Here is a 20,568-nt window from a genome sequence, read left to right on the forward strand (position 1 = left end):
CAATTTGTGCCTCAAGGCATAACAAGCTTTGGTCAAAATACACAGAGTCTTGATCAATGTCCATAATACTAAATAAAAAATTCCCCAAATTGTAGATATTTTTTTTTTTAAATACACTGTCACTAAGAATTTTTAATACCCCAGCCGCTTAACGTTATGCAAAAATTATTTAAAAAAATAAACCAATCAGGCCGCCCTACACCTCAGACAGGCTGAGGTGCCTTACCGTAACACTTATACCCAATTTGGCTGCCAGAAGTCTCCAAAAAGATAATATAGTAGATCGACACTGAAATTTAAATGACGCTGCTACGCTCTGAATATCCAACTCTTGAAAAAGTGTCTAGTGAAGACACGAAACGTACATCGAGTTTTACAGTTTGCGTTTTAATTATAAGGATCTATAAGTGTTTCTGTGAGGCTATTACCTCTACACATGGTGCTAGAGGTTTAATGAGCTGAGAAAACATATTTGTATCCTAAGTCTGTACTTTTATTGATACTATTAAAGTTTTTACTGTGATACACGGATTAAATATCCCCAGCCTAGTATTGTTTATTTCCTCTATGGAGAGGTGAAAGACATACATTGGAGAACGGAGCTGAGACGTTCTGACAGCCTACGTGCCGGGAACAGCTGAGGAGTCTGACAGCCTACGTGCCTGGTATCGGATCAGCTGAGAGCGGTCAGAAGGAGGCGGGCTCAATACACGTCAGACGCCGGAACGAAGCAAGCGGCATAGTTGTGTACAACTGATGCGATCGACATACACTATATTCCAGAAGTAGCACTCTCAAGTAGGGGCTATTGAAGTAAACTTTACGTACCATCTGCACTTGGATGCGTGTTTTGCGCTCTTCTGTTTTTTCGTTTTCTATTTAGTGATTATCTCTCAAGAGTCTGTGATCTCAAATTGAGACTTAAAGCTTATCCGGCATCATACAAGAAGAAGGATATACATTGTATTTGGACTAACAAGTATACTATATTTATAAGGTATACTGTAGTGTTATATATATCTGTTACATTGCAATAATTTATCCGTCTTATCGATTGCCATATTTTGAGATTTTAGGATATAGATTTGGTTTTTTTTAGCGCACCTTAGCGTTTTGTGTTTCTGAATATCTGACAGCAGAGAGAAGTCACATGACTGGCAGAGAGAGGAAACTACACAAGCAAAAGGCCTACATCACCGAAGCTTAATTTACACAAACGCTCAAGCAGTCTGTCAGCCTGTTCTAGCTAAGCAAGCAAAGAAAACCAAATGCCAAATTTTAAGTTTATACATAAATCCCTATATAAAACATAAGCCACACACATACGAATAAAGTATTTTAACAAAATTAGCCCAAAGAGGAAAAATGTCCCAGTAAAGGGAAGATTAACCCCTTAGTCTCAACATACATAATGTGCCTACCCACTGCCAAAGAAAATCTTGTATAAAGCATTTTAAAAATCTACCCATCCACTGCATATGACATATTCTCCAAGACAAAAGCACTTACCTGCAGTCTAGCTGTCTGGCAGGAAGACAGCTCACAAGGCGTGAAAGGACACATGCTCCTTACAGAGACCTGTAGAAAAAGAAAGAACAGAGTAACCAACTCTGGCTTTCTGTACCATGGGTAGCAATTTGCTAGGAAGTTATGAGGTAGTCCTTGCTTCCTTTCCTAACTGCTTAAAAGCCACCGTTATTTTACTGAAGAGATTGACACTAAACCGAAATCCTTGCTTGCAGGGAAAAAGTACCCGAAAAAGGAATTAATTTCTTCAGACACCAAACTTCACCTCCTCCATTGAAAGAGGCAAAGAGAATGAATGGGGATTATGGGTAGGGGAGTGACACTTAACAGCTTTGCTGTGGTGCTCTTTGCCTCCTCCTGCAGGCCAGGAGTGATATTTTGAATGATGTTGTGGACTCGCCATATCTTAGGAAAGAAATATAACTTACCTGACCACTATGGCATAGATTATGTATATTTTAACAGAATATTGTAAAAATATGATCATTTAATGAATAGTTACCAAAGATCCGAAAGGCATAATGTGATTTGATTTCAAGAGTAGCGGATTCACTGAAAGCACTTAGCATATCAAGGAAATCCTCGAAGGACATGCTCCCATCTTCTGAAGTTGAGAAAACATGGCAGATGCGATGCTTGAAAGGATTTGCCTATGACAGAGAAGAACGCATAATTTAAGGATCACTAAATAGTATTGATTAATTGACAAATACAGGATTAAAAGACAAGGTAATAGCACTTACTTTAAATTTGAAATGAGCAGTAGAATATTTTTCTGGCAATTTCCAAAGTTAATCCAAGTTTCCCTCCCCCTGTATTATGCGACAGTCATCGGCCAATCACAAAATGCTTTTACATATATACTGACACTTGCACATGCTTAGTAGGAGCTGGAGCCTCAGAAAGTGTGGATTTTTTTTTTATAAATTTTTATTGAGGATAATATAAACATATACAGCGTATAAAGAATTGCCAACACTTAAGTATGACAAACAATGGGATATCGTTCACAATGAAAACCAGTGCATAATCAGGTGAATATAGATTCAGAATGTAATGGGCAAAAATAACAATGTCCTCATTTTTATACTGATATATACCTCTTCTGAAAATAGTAGGTCACTCTTGGACCATGTCATAATATAAAGACTCGTCGGAGGTAGGTAAATTGGGTCTATAGCCACTTTTGGGCTTATTATAGTATATAATGTTTCTATAGGACTCATTTTCCTTTGTCTATGAAATAGACTCAGTGGTGTCATGGGGGGAGAGAAAGGAACGGGAGTGAAATCCCCAATGGAGTACATGGGAGGGGAGGAAGGTTGGGAGGAGAATGATCAAATATATAAATGCTCAGTAAGTATATTGGTGATGTCCGGGGGAAGTGGAAAGAGGGTGAGGGGGCGGATCTGGAAATAAGATTTTAATGTTGTGTTCGCACAAAGTAGGCACAGTGTTCCAAGTATAACCGAGAGCTATGTATTATGGGAGAAATAACACATACTGCTACCCATCCTCTTATTTTAGATACAATCTTTCCACGATAGGGGAGTTTCCAAATACAGGAGAGGAGCCATACATGATATAAATTCTCCAAGCCTGATGAAGATTCCAGGTGGGCATAATGACCCAAGTATCTAACCGTAACACACCAAAACAAAAACAGCCTGAATCTACTGCTCCTTAAAATATATATAACAGAGATACGTTGTACCTCCCCTCAGTGATTATTGTCACTACTGGACAGAGGACGGGAAAGGGGTATAGGATATGACCCACTCTAACGCATAGAGTGGGAAAGGAGGAGGGGAGGTACCTTGCACACTTTGTATGTGGTTTAGATGGGTACTAAATATCACACCGTTATCCCAGCTGAGTAAAGTGGGAATACTTGTGGTATCAAGGACCATAATAACAATATGATATTTTCAAAAACTAGTATAACCTGTCACAACATTTAAAACATATGAACCCATCTTAAATTAGCTTATCCTCTACATCTAGCAGGGAGAGAGAAACAAATGACGGACTATTTGAGTGCAAATATATTTAACCCAACAAGGGACTGAATAATTAGCCATACCCTATATATGTGTAGTGAGAGTATAAAGCGGATATCCAATATCATATACATAGGTCACCTCTTAAGTTATATCTAGAGTCATTATCAACTACCGCTCAAACAGTGCAGTAATTCTAAAAATGAAATGGTTGCTCTCAGCTAAGGGCCTAGGTAGGGAAATCTAATCATACCAATATTCCTTGCTCTTGCTTGATAGGGACTATAGATGGCTCAAGTTTCTATACTCCACCGTCTCGGCCGCAGACAGTGGATTGAAGAGCAGGGTAAAATATAAGGACTATGGTGGAATGTTGGTATAGAAGTAGCAGCTCTATGAAATCTCCTATGTAAGCCACCACTTGGCAAGAGCACATTAAGCCAGGAAATATGTAAAGTATAAGGGGTAAGGCTAGCTATATGGAGAGATCTATGTAAAGCACACAGTATAAACAACCTGTATACCATATTTTAACTACCTCTAAACTAGAAGTGCAGCATAAATCAGGACTCAATTATGTAATTCTGCTAAAAAGGCTGTCCTCTATAACATATTAGGCTCCCCTATCCCGCGGGCACAGGCCCTATGCCTCACAGGAAGGCGAACCATGCGTTCAGGCCTAAACAGTATATACAGCATGTCGCTCCTCTTATCAGGCAACAAATAAGCTTCAGCAATTTACATCAATATAAATTATAATTTTTTTTAAAATATCAGTATATTGTAAACTGTCTACTTTAGAAGGTTAAGTTAAGCAGTATTGATATCCAGAGATCCCTTACATTTAAATCAGAGAAAGTCCCCCGTTGATGGTGATGCATAGGTTAAGTAATAACCGCATGTATCTCAAGAGTATAATAATAATAATAATAATAATAATAATAATAATAATAATAAGTTGGTAGGAACCCTTTTCTCTCTCTAGGTAAAATGTAGAGCCTTATAGACCAATTACTTCTGTAACAGGGAATTAGGTATATAGGAGTATAGACACATAGCAGCATAAAATTGCCTGCTTAGAAGTAAAATTGTATAAACTTGTTGCGGTCTGTACCTAAAAGCATATATGATCATCCATATAAAACACTGGGGCTGGTGCAGCCAACAATATTCAGCGTATTGCATTTAGTTCAAGTAAACAGAATGGATAAGAACTTTTTAACATATCTAGAGTTTGTTTCCCATTATCTACTTTGCCCTGGAAGATTGCAGAAGGGCATCCTTATAAAAAAAAAAAAAAAAAAAATTGTGACTACCGAATATTAAAGTTGTACAGTAACATGTTACCTAGATAATATGAAAAATAATAACAGGTTTATAATGGTATGTTCCATAAGTAAAATTAAAAGAACAAGCATAGGAGTTTCACTACACATTCCCTGAGGGTTGATTTAGGCTATTATCAATAGCCATGAAATCAGACCTTAAACATATGCCCATAATAGGTGTTGCCCAAGTCTCTGGCAGCAGCATAAAAAGCACATTAGCTCCAAAAGGGGCACAGGGAGAGAGGCTGTAGAGTCCACCTAAGTTATGAAAAATTCAAGCAATAACTGGGGTTAACTGTATAGAAGAAACACATATGAAAGTCTAAAGTCCCCTGATTAAGATCCGACATAGGAAAAAAAAGATTCAGACTTAAAGGAGCGTCATTCTAAATGTGAGCAGAGCAGTCTCACTAATAAATTTCTTGTCTACTTGCAGGGGTTTGGTGGATAGCCATAAACTGGCTCTTTGCAGCCCTTATTTAACCAATCCCAGCTTTATGAGAAGTTCCACAAGTTGTCGGCTGATCTCCATGGCCAATGCTCCGGATTATATACGTGTCTTCAACATCTAGGGCCGGTCTAGATAGGATGTGTCTATCTCCCAGCTTAACTGTACGATCGGTAGGGTCAAGCGCAGTCTCTTCTGTCTCAGACTGAGGGTAATTAAGGGCCTCAGTCGCACAAATCTGTTGCGCCCGCCAACACCATAGCTCCTCCGATGGATCCTCAGCCATTGATAGTATCCCTGAAGTGGAACAAGAGACAAGTTCCACATGTGTCCCCACTACCCATTCTCCATCACCATGGAAACGGCCTGTTTCTGTGTACGCTCGTTCCGTTTTGGGTAGGTGTTGAGGGGAATCATGACCCATTATCAGGAGAACAAGCTTTCTCTCGACGTCCTGCAGTGCCGCCTCAAATTTGCAGTATAGCTCCTCCATAGCGTCAGGCTATGCTGCTCCACGTGGGTAGAAAGATGGCCGGAGCCCAGTATTTTGATCCGGCTATGTTAATATATGGCACTCCTTATTTAAGTAGTTCCTTGTTTAATATATGGTTCTCCTTGTTTAAGTAGCCATTTATAACCGTTCACAGCATAAATGATTATCTGGAAAGGTATTTTTATGCCATTCTGTCTACAGAGCTCTCTATGCGTCTGCTCTGGTCCGTGGCTAGCTCCGCCCCGAAAGTGTGCATTTAAAAAGAGACTGTGCACGTTTTGATAATGGAAGTATATTGGCAGTTGGTTTAAACTGCATACTTTATCTGAATCATGAAACGCTAAATTATGACTTTAGTGGCATTTTCATTTTACAGAATTAGAGACTTCATTTCAGTGGGGGGGATTTTTTTTAAAGTTGTACATACTGATTTTTCTTTTTGTCCCACCCTTTATGTGAAAGCACAACTCTGAAAAGATGTTGAGAAATATTCTTGATTATGCAGGCAAGCCTAAATGTAACAAAAACGAAATTTTTGCTTACCTGATAAATGTATTTCTTTCTTGACACGGCGAGTCCATGGATCATCATTAATTACTGTTGAGAATATCACTCCTGGTCAGCAGGAAGAGGCAAAGAGCATCACAGAAAAGCTGTTAAGTATCACTTTCCTACCTACAAACCCCAGTCCTTCGACCGATGGAAAAGGAGAGAAAGAAAGCAACACAAGGTGCAGAGGTGCCTGAGGTTTACACAAAAAAAAAAAAAAATCTGAAAAATACAGGGCGGGCCGTGTACTCACTGTGTCAAGAAATAAATCAGGTAAGCATACATTTTGTTTTCTTTCCAATGACACGGTGAGCCCATGGATCATCATCAATTACTGTTGGGAATCAATACCAAAGCTAGAGGACACATATTATAAGGGAGGAACAAGACAGGAAACCTAAACAGAAGACACCACTGCTTGAAGCCGAGGCAAAAGTATCAGATTTATAACATTTTGAAAAAGTATGTAGAGAGAACCAAGTTGTAGCCTTGCAAATCTGTTCCACAGAAGCTTCATTTTTGAAGGCCCAGAAAGAAGAAACAGCCCTCATGGAATGAGCCGTGATTTTCTCAGGAGGCTGCTGTCCAGCAGTTTCATAGGCCAAGCGAATTATACTCTTCAGCTAGAGAGAAATAAGTAGTCGTAACTTTCTGACCCTTTGCGTTTCCCAGAGAAAACGACAAACAAAGCAGAAGGCTGGCAAATATCGTTAGTCGCCTGCAAATAGAATTTCAATGCACGCACCACATCTAGATTGTGGAGTAAACGCTCCTTATGAGAAGGATTAGGACACAAAGAAGGAAAAATGATTTCCTGATTAATAATCCTATCCGAAACCACTTTAGGAAGGAACCCCCTAGGTTTAAACACAGGCCTGATTCTGACCAAGGCCTGACAAAAAGATTGTACATCTGGCACATCCGCCAGACGCTTATGCAACAAAATAGACAAGGCAGATATTTTACCCTTCAAAGTACTTGCTGACAAACCCTTCTCCAAACCTTCCTGAAGAAAAGACAAAATCCTAGGAATCCTGACTCTACTTCACGAGAAACCTTTAGATTCACACCAGTACAGATATTTACGCCATATTTTACGGTAAATCTTTCTAGTCACAGGATTATGAGCCTGGATCAAGGTCTCAATGACCGACTTCCGAAAACCCGCGCTTAGATAAAATTAAGCGTTCAATCTCCAAGCAGTCAGCTTCAGAGAAACAAGATTTGGATGAAGAAAGGGCCCTTGAAGTAGAAGGTCCTTCCTCAGCGGAAGTCTCCAAGGTGGAAGAGATTACATTTCCACTAGGTCTGTATACCAGATCCTGCAAGGCCACGCCAGTGCCATGAGAATCACCAAAGCCCTCTGCTGCTTGATCTGAGCAATGACTCAAGGAAGGAGAGCGAACGGAGGGAACAGGTATGCAAGTGAAATTCCATGGCACCGCCAGCGCATCTATCAAGATTGCCTGTGGATCCCTTGACCTCGGACCATACCTCGGGAGCTTGGCATTCTGCCGAGAAGCCATGAGATCTAGCTCCGGCAGCCCCCATTTGAGGATCAAACTAGAAAACACCTCCGGATGGAAATCCCACTCCCCCGGGTGAAAGGTCTGTCTGCTCAGAAAATCTGCTTCCAAATTGTCCACTCCTGGAATGTGGATTGCAAAAAGACAACAGTTGTGGGTCTCCGCCCACTGAATAATTCTGGCCACCTCTGTCATGGCCAAGGAACTCTGAGTTCCTCTCTGGTGGTTGATGTAAGCCACCAAAGTTATGTTGTCCGAGACCAGGCCAGTAGAGCATTGAAGATCGCCCTCAGCTCTAGGATGTTTATGGGGAGAACCAACTCCTCCCGAGCCCATAAACCATGAGCCTTCAATGGAGCGCCAGACTGCTCCCCATCCCAGCAAGCTGGCATCCGTGGTCACAATCACCCAGGTGGGTCTCCGAAAGCAGATTACCTGGGAGGGGTGTTCCTGAGACAACCACCACGGAAGAGATTCTCTTGTTGCCTGATCCAGATCTATTTGCGGAGATAGATCCACATAGTCCCCGTTTCATTGCCTGTTCATGCATAACTGTAGGAGGTCCGAGATGGAACCGAGCAAACGGAATGATGTCCATAGCAGCTACCATCAGACCAATTACCTCCATACATTGAGCCACTGATGGCCGAGGAGAGGACTGAAGGGCAAGGCAAGAGTCGAAGATCCTGGTTTTTCTGACCTCGGTCAGAAATAGCTTCATTGATAGGGAGTCTATTTTGGTCCCGAAGAACACTACCCTTGTAGCTGGAACCAAGGAACTTTTTCCCAGATTCACCTTCCATCCGTGGGAGCGAAGAAAAGACATCAAGACCTCCGTATGAGAGCTTGCTTGTTGAAAACACGGCGCCTGAACCAGAATGTTGTCCAGATAAGGCCCCACTGCAATGCTCCATGACCGGATCACCGCCAACAGAGCCCCCAGGACCTTTGAGAAAATTCTGGGAGCTGTGGCAAGGCTGAATGAAGAGCCACAAACTGGAAGTGCTTGTCTAGAAAAGCAAATCTCAGAAACTTGTGATGATCCTTGTGGATGGGAACATAAAGGTACGCATCCTTTAGTTCTATGGTTGTCATGAACTGACCCTCTTGAACCAAGGGAAGAATGGAACGTATAGTTTCTATCTTGAAGGATGGTACTCTGAGGAACTTGTTTAAACATTTCAGGTCTAAAATTGGTCTGAAAGTTCCCTCTCTTTCTTGGGAGCCACAAACAGATTGGAGTAGAATCCCAGACTCTGTTTCTGCATGGGAACTGGAACTATCACTCCCAGGGCGGAAAGATCCCAGACACAATATAAGAACGCCTCTCTTTATCTGGTCTACAGATAATCGAGAGGAGGAACCTGCCCATGGAAAAAAAAAAAAAAAAAAAAAGTCTTGAACTCTAGTTTGTACCCCTGGGATACGATATCCACCGCCCAGGGATCCGGAACATCCCGAACCTAGGTTTGAGCGAAAAAAGTCTGCCCCTACAGGATCTGCTCCCGGATCGGGGGCAGGCCCTTCATGCTGACTGATTCATTTGCAGGCTTCTTAGATTGCTTCAACTTGCTCTAAGACTGATTCGGCTTCCAAGAAGGCTTGGATTGTTCCTACTTGGAAGGGAGGGGGCTTACCTCTAAAGTTTCAAAAGGAACAAAAATTACTCTGACGCCCTTTCTGTTTATTTCTCTAATCCTGTGGGAGGAAATGTCCTTTTCCTCCTGTAATATCTGAAATAATCTCGGCCAAGCCCGGCCCAAACAAGGTCTTACCCTTGTAGGGAATTGCCAAATGTTTGGACTTAGATGAAACATCCGCAGACCAGGATTTCAACCATAAGGATCTGCGAGCTAGTACAGCAAAGCCAGATATTTTTGCTCCCAACTTAATGACTTGTAAAGGAAGCATCCGTGATAAAGGAATTGGCCAATTTAAGAGCCTTAATCTTATCCTGGATCTCCTCAAGAGGAGTATCTGTCTGAATAGAATCGGACAACGCATCAAACCAGTAGGCTGCCGCGTTGGTGACAGTGGCAATAAACACCGCAGGCTGCCATTGCAGACCCTGGTAAACATACATCTTCTTTAACAATGCCTCCTACTTCTTATCCATAGGATCCTTAAAGGAACAGCTATCCTCTTTGGGAATAGTGGTTCTCTTAGCCAAAGTGGAAATCACCCCTTCCACCTTGGGGACAGTTTGCCAAGACTCCTTAATAGAGTCAGCTATTGGAAACAAATTTCTTGAAAATTGGGGATGGAGAAAAAGGAATTCCAGGTCTCTCCCACTTCCGTGCAATCATCTCTGTAGCACGATCTGGTACAGGGAATACCTCCACTGCAGAGAGAGCATCAAAGTACTTGTTCAGTTTACTCGATTTCTTAGGATTGACTACAACAGTCATATTGGCATCGTCTAATGTAGCCAAAACCTCCTTAAGTAACAAAATGGAGGTGTTCCAGCTTAAATCTGAAGGATACAACTTCAGCGTCAGAGGAAGGGATTATACTGTCTGAATCTGAGATTTCACCCTCAGACGCTAACAAAGTGTCTTCCTCCTCAGAGAGGAAGCACCTTGAGTAGCCACTACAGGATCAGAAACTTTGCTCACTGATTCTTTAAAAATTTCCTCTTGCGCTTTCCCTGCAGCATGGGAAAAGCCAACAGCGCCTCAGATACCGCAGAGGATACCGGGGCAGCAATATCTTGCAAAGAAACTCCAACCGGAGAGTGAGAGAGGTAACACAGGGCACTGAATGTGTAGACTGAAAAAGTTGGGACGCTTGAAGAGAAAGCTGCGGCATATCTGGTACAGGAGACCCCTGAACAGCATCCGCCTTAGCTAATGATGGCTCGGGATCAAAAAGGCTATCCCTGTAACACAATGTTCTTTCAATACATGAAGAACAAAAAGGGATTGGTGGTTCCACCTGGGATTTAAAACACAGGCTTCATGTAACATTTTGTAAGGCCTCTTGATCCATCTCTGCCCAAGACAAAAGAGTAAAAAAACACTAAAAAAAAACAACAACAAAAAAAAACAACTTTATTTCACCTGGATATTATCACAGGAAAAAACAAACAAAAAAACAACAACGATACTGTCTCTTTAAATTTTTAAATTCTGAAAAACAACTACATAGCAGCGGTCCTTATTAAAACCCCAGACAGCCTCTACACCTCAGCAATTTTGCTGAGGTGCCTACCTTCCCTGCTGGTCGCAGGCAATCTAAAATGCTAACGATCTGGTTTTCGATCCAGAACTACGCAATCAGTCGGCTGGGCGATCCTCTAATACAGCAGAGCCGCAAACGAAAGCGCACAAAAACTGCCTTGCCGCCTCTGAAGAAAACCGCCTCCTTAATCGTGGGCCCAACCAAAAATTTTTTAAATGCTCCTCTCGTCCCCAGTGCCTGCATAATCTGACTACAATTAACCCATAATAGGATTACTGGTATTTAACGTCCCATGCAGATTTAACTGCTGAAGTGCAATATTTTCCCTATAAAAAGAAAAATAAACTAGGCATTTACCTGAATCTACATCTGTCCGGCAGAAGGACGGCTCACCTGGTTTGAGAGGGCGTCCTCCCTCCCATGGACCTGTGGAAAAAAGTAAATTTATGCTTACCTGATAAATTAATTTCTTCTACGATACGACTAGTCAACGGATTTCATCCTTACTTGTGGGATATTATCCTCCTGCTAACAGGAAGTGGCAAAGAGCACCACAGCAGAGCTGTATATATATAGCTCCTCCCTTCCCTCCACCCCCAGTCATTCGACCGAAGATTTAGGAAGAGAAAGGAAAAGCTAAAAGGTGCAGAGGTGACTGAAGTTTATAAAAAGTATAATATAATCTAAATCTGTCTGAAAAATGACGGGGAGGGCCGTGGACTCGTCGTATCGTAGAATAAATAAAATGTATCAGGTAAGCATAAATTTACTTTTCTTCTACAAGATACGACGAGTCCACGGATTTCATCCTTACTTGTGGGATACAATACTAAAGCTACAGGACACTGATGAAACGGGAGGGACAAGACAGAGACCTAAACGGAAGGCACCACTGCTTGAAGAACCTGTCTCCCAAAAACAGCCTCAGAAGAAGCAAAAGTATCAAATTTGGAAAATTTGGAAAAAGTATGAAGAGACGACCAAGTCGCAGCCTTGCAAATCTGTTCAACAGAAGCATCATTTTTAAAAGCCCATGTGGAAGCCACAGCCCTAGTAGAATGTGCCGTAATTCTTTCAGCCAAAAAGAGAGAGAGGTAGTTGTAGCTTTCTGACCCCTACGCTTTCCAGAATAAACAATGAATAATGAAGATGATTGATGGAAATCCTTAGTCGTCTGCAAGTAAAACTTTAAGGCACGGACCACGTCCAGGTTATGCAACTTACGCTCCTTCTTAGAAGAAGGATTAGGACATAATGAAGGAACAACAATTTCCTGATTAATATTCTTATTAGAAACAACCTTAGGGAGGAAACCAGGTTTGGTACGTAAAACCACCTTATCAGAATGGAAGATAAGATAAGGTGAATCACATTGTAATGCTGAAAGCTCAGAAACTCTACGAGCAGAAGAAATAGCAACCAAAAAAAACTTTCCAAGATAACAGCTTAATATCTATGGAATGCAAAAGTTTCAAACAGAACCCCTTGAAGAACATTAAGAACTAAATTCAGGCTTAATTCTGGTTAGAGCCTGACAAAAAGACTGAACATCTGCCAAATGTTTGTGTAGCAAAATTGACAAAGCAGAAATCTGTCCCTTTAAGGAACTCGCTGATAACCCTTTCTCCAATCCTTCTTGGAGAAAAGACAGAATCCTGGGAATCCTAACTTTAATCCATGAGTAGCCCTTGGATTCACACTAAAAAAAAATATATTTACGCCATATCTTATGATAGATCTTTCTAGAGACAGGCTTACATGCCTGTATCAAAGTATCAATGACCGAATCTGAGAATCCCCGCTTAGATAAAAATCAAGCGTTCAATCTCCAAGCAGTCAGCTGCAGAGAATTTAGATTGGGGCGTTGGAAAGGTCCTTGAATGAGAAGGTCCTGTCTCAATGGAAGTTTCCACGGTGGCAGAGAGGACATGTCCACTAGATCCACATACCAAGTCCTGCGTGGCCACGCAGGCGCGATCAGAATTACTGAAGCTCACTCCTGTTTGATCCGAGCAATCACGCGTGAAAGGAGAGGAAACGATGGAAACACATAAGCTAGGCTGAATGACCAAGGCATCTATCAGTTCACCTGAGGATCCCTCTACCTGGATCTGTATCTTGGAAGCTTGGCATTCTGTTGAGATGCCATCAGATCCAATTTTGCACGTATGCTCCTTGCAAGGTCCTCTACCAAGATTGTTAAAATTGCGATTTTTCCATAATCAACATGGCTGCTGTGAGACATTAACCTTTTTATCGCCATTTAATTGCGTAATTTTGCACTTTATACATTAGTTTTACAATATTTAACAATATTACAGTGTAATAGACACATAATTACACAGTCATAACCCTTAAAGACAATATTGCAGTTAAAATTCGCATTGCACAGTCGCCTTCGTGAAATAAAACATTTGCAAATTTTCATGAAACTTCTGCAAATTGTAGAGGTCTATAGTGAGCATTAGTATGTGCAATTTGAAAGCCATACATTACATAGCTTGGCGGCCATTTTGTTTCATATGCGCCATAAAAATCTTCTTCTCCGAAACCGCTTATGGGACAGACTTGAAATTTTGTTTATAGAGTTATCTTATGACTAACATTCAAATTTGTTCAAGAGAAGTTGATACGTCATGTGGTTTGGCAGCCATTTTGAATTGTTCAAAATTGCTTAACGACATATTTAAATTAATAATAAAACAAACCGTTTTACAAAAATGCTTTATTTTTGCCATGTTTATTGACATCTATAGTGAGCACTATTGTTCATAATATAGAGGCTGTATATCTTAATATAGGGCAGCCATCTTGGTTTACGCGAAAATTTCGAAAGTCTATTTTCTCTGCAACCGCTTATGTAACAACTGTGAAATTTGCTGTACAGTCTTATATTGTGACATAGAGTCACAGTTGTTCATGTTGAAGGAATTAGTCACAAGCTGTGGCAGCCATATTGGTTTACGCAACAATTTTTAAACCGTGTTTTCTTTCCAACCGCTTATGTTAAAGCTGTGAAATTTGCTGTATAACCATATATTGTCACCTAGAGTTACATTTGCTCATGTTGAAAGTATAGGTCATATGGTGTGGCAGCCATTTTAAAAAACGCAAACATTTTGAAAATGTGTTTTTTTTCCAAATGCTTATGTTAGAACTGTAAAAAGTTGTTGTATAGATTTATTTTGTGACATAACTACTTATATGGCTTTGCAAAAATGATGCGCTGGCCACCTCTATTGCTGCTTGCAGCTATATTTATTTTTGTATCTTTGTACCTACTTTTTGTTTTTATTGATTTCTTGCTGTTATCCACAACATATCCGATACAGAGGTTTTTTTTCCACATAAACTTTGAGTTCTCAATTATCTTGGATTTTATTGTTTGAATCACTACATGTAATTTTTGGATCTCTACTTTGGATCGATATTGCACTTATTTTTGGATTACACTGTACACAACTAATATTTTTTCACATATTGGATTTTATGTTTTGCTGATTTATCACAGTTGGATCACCTTTGGCCACTGTTTGAATTTCCACTTGAACTTTCTCTTATATTTGGAACTATTCACTTTTTTTTTTATATATTTATTGGATGCTCTAGAATTTGGACATTGTTACTTTGTACCCAGTGTAATTGTGTTTTTCCACTAATTGTCAATTGCATTTTTTCAATCACTGTTTGGTACCTGGATACCATTTCTATCGTTCTAACTGTGTTAACATATATTTGCACCCACATTAACACTAAGCAAGGGATCTCCTACTTAGTTTATAGAGGATCTCACAGATTTCATATCTGATTGGTTTTATCATTGCTTTTATCTTTATTTGAATTATTGTTATACCTTACTGTTATACCTTATTTTAGCTATTACATGGATCCATGCTAGGTTTTTTAACTTTATGTTTAATACCTGTTTTTGTCTATATGCATTTTAATAAATTGTACATCTTTTACTATTGAGATAAGTATTATATCGTTTTAGCTCATTGAATTATTAGTGACCATCTCCTCCTTACATTCATCTTCTTTTTAGCCTATTAAGCTTGCTTTAGCGCTCACTCCATATCTGTTTTACGGTTATCCTTTTGTAGTCCACTAGGGGACTTATTCGGTAGTGAGCTTTAGGCCGTTCCTATAGCGCTTGGGTTACCACACAAATAGTAAAAGAATTACATTCCTACCAGGGGCGTATTATGGCCTAGGCCAACAAGGCCGGTGCCTACTGCGGCAGATTGGGGAGGGCAGCACTTTTAGGCATCACTTGCACCCATGGCTGCCACCACTGCCCGCAATTTGCCGCTGACAGCCACAACAAAGTTTTAGCCCAGTGCGGCTGGATCCTTTGTACGCCAATGTGGGGGATGTCAGCGGGCGTGTCAGCGATTTTACAGCACTCTATGCTAAAGGGCTTTATGTTGCAGGAACTGGAACTCTGCAATGATCCGTTAAATAGCGGGTCTCACGCCTCAGAGAGCAGCTCAGCACCGAGACTAGAATTTAACATGAGATTGTCTGACTCATGTCGTCTAAACGCCTGGGCAGCATAATGAAAAGCTTCCCGGAGAAACTGACGAGCTGAGAGGGTGGGGGTTGGGGAAGGTGAATTAGAAACCAAGTTTGCTATGCTATCCTTGTACATAACCTGGTTTGCTAACCTACCCGTGCTTGTTTAACTATTTGTTCTTGGAAATAGAAGATAAAAAAAAAACAAACAAATAGGATTAATAGCGAGGTGTATGAAATGTTTATATTAAATGAGGAAACTAATTATTACCAGAGGTGCACAAAGAAAAACGGAATTTATGTTTACCTGATAAATTGCTTTCTCCAACGGTGTGTCCGGTCCACGGCGTCATCCTTACTTGTGGGATATTCTCTTCCCCAACAGGAAATGGCAAAGAGCCCAGCAAAGCTGGTCACATGATCCCTCCTAGGCTCCGCCTACCCCAGTCATTCGACCGACGTTAAGGAGGAATATTTGCATAGGAGAAACCATATGGTACCGTGGTGACTGTAGTTAAAGAAAATAAATTATCAGACCTGATTAAAAAAAAAACCAGGGCGGGCCGTGGACCGGACACACCGTTGGAGAAAGCAATTTATCAGGTAAACATAAATTCCGTTTTCTCCAACATAGGTGTGTCCGGTCCACGGCGTCATCCTTACTTGTGGGAACCAATACCAAAGCTTTAGGACACGGATGAAGGGAGGGAGCAAATCAGGTCACCTAAATGGAAGGCACCACGGCTTGCAAAACCTTTCTCCCAAAAATAGCCTCAGAAGAAGCAAAAGTATCAAACTTGTAAAATTTGGTAAAAGTGTGCAGTGAAGACCAAGTCGCTGCCCTACATATCTGATCAACAGAAGCCTCGTTCTTGAAGGCCCATGTGGAAGCCACAGCCCTAGTGGAATGAGCTGTGATTCTTTCGGGAGGCTGCCGTCCGGCAGTCTCGTAAGCCAATCTGATGATGCTTTTAATCCAAAAAGAGAGAGAGGTAGAAGTTGCTTTTTGACCTCTCCTTTTACCGGAATAAACAACAAACAAGGAAGATGTTTGTCTAAAATCCTTTGTAGCATCTAAATAGAATTTTAGAGCGCGAACAACATCCAAATTGTGCAACAGACGTTCCTTCTTTGAAACTGGTTTCGGACACAGAGAAGGTACGATAATCTCCTGGTTAATGTTTTTGTTAGAAACAACTTTTGGAAGAAAACCAGGTTTAGTACGTAAAACCACCTTATCTGCATGAAACACCAGATAAGGAGGAGAACACTGCAGAGCAGATAATTCTGAAACTCTTCTGGCAGAAGAAATTGCAACTAAAAACAAAACTTTCCAAGATAATAACTTAATATCAACGGAATGCAAGGGTTCAAACGGAACCCCCTGAAGAACTGAAAGAACTAAATTGAGACTCCAAGGAGGAGTCAAAGGTTTGTAAACAGGCTTAATTCTAACCAGAGCCTGAACAAAGGCTTGAACATCTGGCACAGCAGCCAGTTTTTTGTGAAGTAACACCGACAAGGCAGAAATCTGTCCCTTCAGGGAACTTGCAGATAAACCCTTTTCCAATCCTTCTTGAAGGAAGGATAGAATCCTAGGAATCTTAACCTTGTCCCAAGGGAATCCTTTAGATTCACACCAACAGATATATTTTTTCCAAATTTTGTGGTAAATCTTTCTAGTTACAGGCTTTCTGGCCTGAACAAGAGTATCGATAACAGAATCTGAGAACCCTCGCTTCGATAAAATCAAGCGTTCAATCTCCAAGCAGTCAGCTGGAGTGAAACCAGATTCGGATGTTCGAACGGACCCTGAACAAGAAGGTCTCGTCTCAAAGGTAGCTTCCAAGGTGGAGCCGATGACATATTCACTAGATCTGCATACCAAGTCCTGCGTGGCCACGCAGGAGCTATCAAGATCACCGACGCCCTCTCCTGATTGATCCTGGCTACCAGCCTGGGGATGAGAGGAAACGGCGGGAACACATAAGCTAGTTTGAAGGTCCAAGGTGCTACTAGTGCATCCACTAGAGCCGCCTTGGGATCCCTGGATCTGGACCCGTAGCAAGGAACCTTGAAGTTCTGACGAGAGGCCATCAGATCCATGTCTGGAATGCCCCACAGCTGAGTGACTTGGGCAAAGATTTCCGGATGGAGTTCCCACTCCCCCGGATGCAATGTCTGACGACTCAGAAAGTCCGCTTCCCAATTTTCCACTCCTGGGATGTGGATAGCAGACAGGTGGCAGGAGTGAGACTCCGCCCATAGAATGATTTTGGTCACTTCTTCCATCGCTAGGGAACTCCTTGTTCCCCCCTGATGGTTGATGTACGCAACAGTTGTCATGTTGTCTGATTGAAACCGTATGAACTTGGCCCTCGCTAGCTGAGGCCAAGCCTTGAGAGCATTGAATATCGCTCTCAGTTCCAGAATGTTTATCGGTAGAAGAGATTCTTCCCGAGACCAAAGACCCTGAGCTTTCAGGGATCCCCAGACCGCGCCCCAGCCCATCAGACTGGCGTCGGTCGTGACAATGACCCACTCTGGTCTGCGGAATGTCATCCCTTGTGACAGGTTGTCCAGGGACAGCCACCAACGGAGTGAATCTCTGGTCCTCTGATTTACTTGTATCTTCGGAGACAAGTCTGTATAGTCCCCATTCCACTGACTGAGCATGCACAGTTGTAATGGTCTTAGATGAATGCGCGCAAAAGGAACTATGTCCATTGCCGCTACCATCAACCCGATCACTTCCATGCACTGAGCTATGGAAGGAAGAGGAACGGAATGAAGTATCCGACAAGAGTCTAGAAGTTTTGTTTTTCTGGCCTCTGTCAGAAAAATCCTCATTTCTAAGGAGTCTATTATTGTTCCCAAGAAGGGAACCCTTGTTGACGGGGATAGAGAACTCTTTTCCACGTTCACTTTCCATCCGTGAGATCTGAGAAAGGCCAGGACAATGTCCGTGTGAGCCTTTGCTTGAAGAAGGGACGACGCTTGAATCAGAATGTCGTCCAAGTAAGGTACTACAGCAATGCCCCTTGGTCTTAGCACAGCTAGAAGGGACCCTAGTACCTTTGTGAAAATCCTTGGAGCAGTGGCCAATCCGAAAGGAAGCGCCACGAACTGGTAATGTTTGTCCAGGAATGCGAACCTTAGGAACCGATGATGTTCCTTGTGGATAGGAATATGTAGATACGCATCCTTTAAATCCACCGTGGTCATGAATTGACCTTCCTGGATGGAAGGAAGAATAGTTCGAATGGTTTCCATCTTGAACGATGGAACCTTGAGAAACTTGTTTAAGATCTTGAGATCTAAGATTGGTCTGAACGTTCCCTCTTTTTTGGGAACTATGAACAGATTGGAGTAGAACCCCATCCCTTGTTCTCTTAATGGAACAGGATGAATCACTCCCATTTTTAACAGGTCTTCTACACAATGTAAGAATGCCTGTCTTTTTATGTGGTCTGAAGACAACTGAGACCTGTGGAACCTCCCCCTTGGGGGAAGTCCCTTGAATTCCAGAAGATAACCTTGGGAGACTATTTCTAGCGCCCAAGGATCCAGAACATCTCTTGCCCAAGCCTGAGCGAAGAGAGAGAGTCTGCCCCCCACCAGATCCGATCCCGGATCGGGGGCCAACATTTCATGCTGTCTTGGTAGCAGTGGCAGGTTTCTTGGCCTGCTTTCCCTTGTTCCAGCCTTGCATTGGTCTCCAAGCTGGCTTGGCTTGAGAAGTATTACCCTCTTGCTTAGAGGACGTAGCACCTTGGGCTGGTCCGTTTCTACGAAAGGGACGAAAATTAGGTTTATTTTTGGCCTTGAAAGGCCGATCCTGAGGAAGGGCGTGGCCCTTACCCCCAGTGATATCAGAGATAATCTCTTTCAAGTCAGGGCCAAACAGCGTTTTCCCCTTGAAAGGAATGTTAAGTAGCTTGTTCTTGGAAGACGCATCAGCCGACCAAGATTTCAACCAAAGCGCTCTGCGCGCCACAATAGCAAACCCAGAATTCTTAGCCGCTAACCTAGCCAATTGCAAAGTGGCGTCTAGGGTGAAAGAATTAGCCAATTTGAGAGCATTGATTCTGTCCATAATCTCCTCCAAAGGAGGAGAATCACTATCGACCGCCTTTATCAGATCATCAAACCAGAAACATGCGGCTGTAGCGACAGGGACAATGCATGAAATAGGTTGTAGAAGGTAACCTTGCTGAACAAACATCTTTTTAAGCAAACCTTCTAATTTTTTATCCATAGGATCTTTGAAAGCACAACTATCCTCTATGGGTATAGTGGTGCGTTTGTTTAAAGTGGAAACCGCTCCCTCGACCTTGGGGACTGTCTGCCATAAGTCCTTTCTGGGGTCGACCATAGGAAACAATTTTTTAAATATGGGGGGAGGGACGAAAGGAATACCGGGCCTTTCCCATTCTTTATTAACAATGTCCGCCACCCGCTTGGGTATAGGAAAAGCTTCTGGGAGCCCCGGCACCTCTAGGAACTTGTCCATTTTACATAGTTTCTCTGGGATGACCAACTTGTCACAATCATCCAGAGTGGATAATACCTCCTTAAGCAGAATGCGGAGATGTTCCAACTTAAATTTAAATGCAATCACATCAGGTTCAGCCTGTTGAGAAATGTTCCCTGAATCAGTAATTTCTCCCTCAGACAAAACCTCCCTGGCCCCATCAGACTGGGTTAGGGGCCCTTCAGAAATATTATTATCAGCGTCGTCATGCTCTTCAGTATCTAAAACAGAGCAGCCGCGCTTACGCTGATAAGTGTTCATTTTGGCTAAAATGTTTTTGACAGAATTATCCATTACAGCCGTTAATTGTTGCATAGTAAGGAGTATTGGCGCGCTAGATGTACTAGGGGCCTCCTGAGTGGGCAAGACTCGTGTAGACGAAGGAGGGAATGATGCAGTACCATGCTTACTCCCCTCACTTGAGGAATCATCTTGGGCATCATTGTCATTTTCACATAAATCACATTT

At 41.9% G+C, this 20,568-nt stretch overlaps 1 protein-coding gene across 1 annotated transcript in view; it reads right to left on the bottom strand.

Moving 5' to 3' along the window:
• The window catches only part of CIB1 (calcium and integrin binding 1), a 113,903-nt gene that overhangs the window by 41,175 nt on the left and 52,160 nt on the right, over positions 1-20,568 (bottom strand). The window contains exon 4 of the mRNA XM_053717699.1: positions 2,030-2,177. Coding sequence (XP_053573674.1) covers positions 2,030-2,177 — 148 coding nt within the window. The remainder of the gene's footprint in view (positions 1-2,029; positions 2,178-20,568) is intronic.

The sequence above is a fragment of the Bombina bombina genome, chromosome 6 (assembly GCF_027579735.1).
Source record: "Bombina bombina isolate aBomBom1 chromosome 6, aBomBom1.pri, whole genome shotgun sequence".
Classification (NCBI taxonomy): domain Eukaryota; kingdom Metazoa; phylum Chordata; class Amphibia; order Anura; family Bombinatoridae; genus Bombina; species Bombina bombina.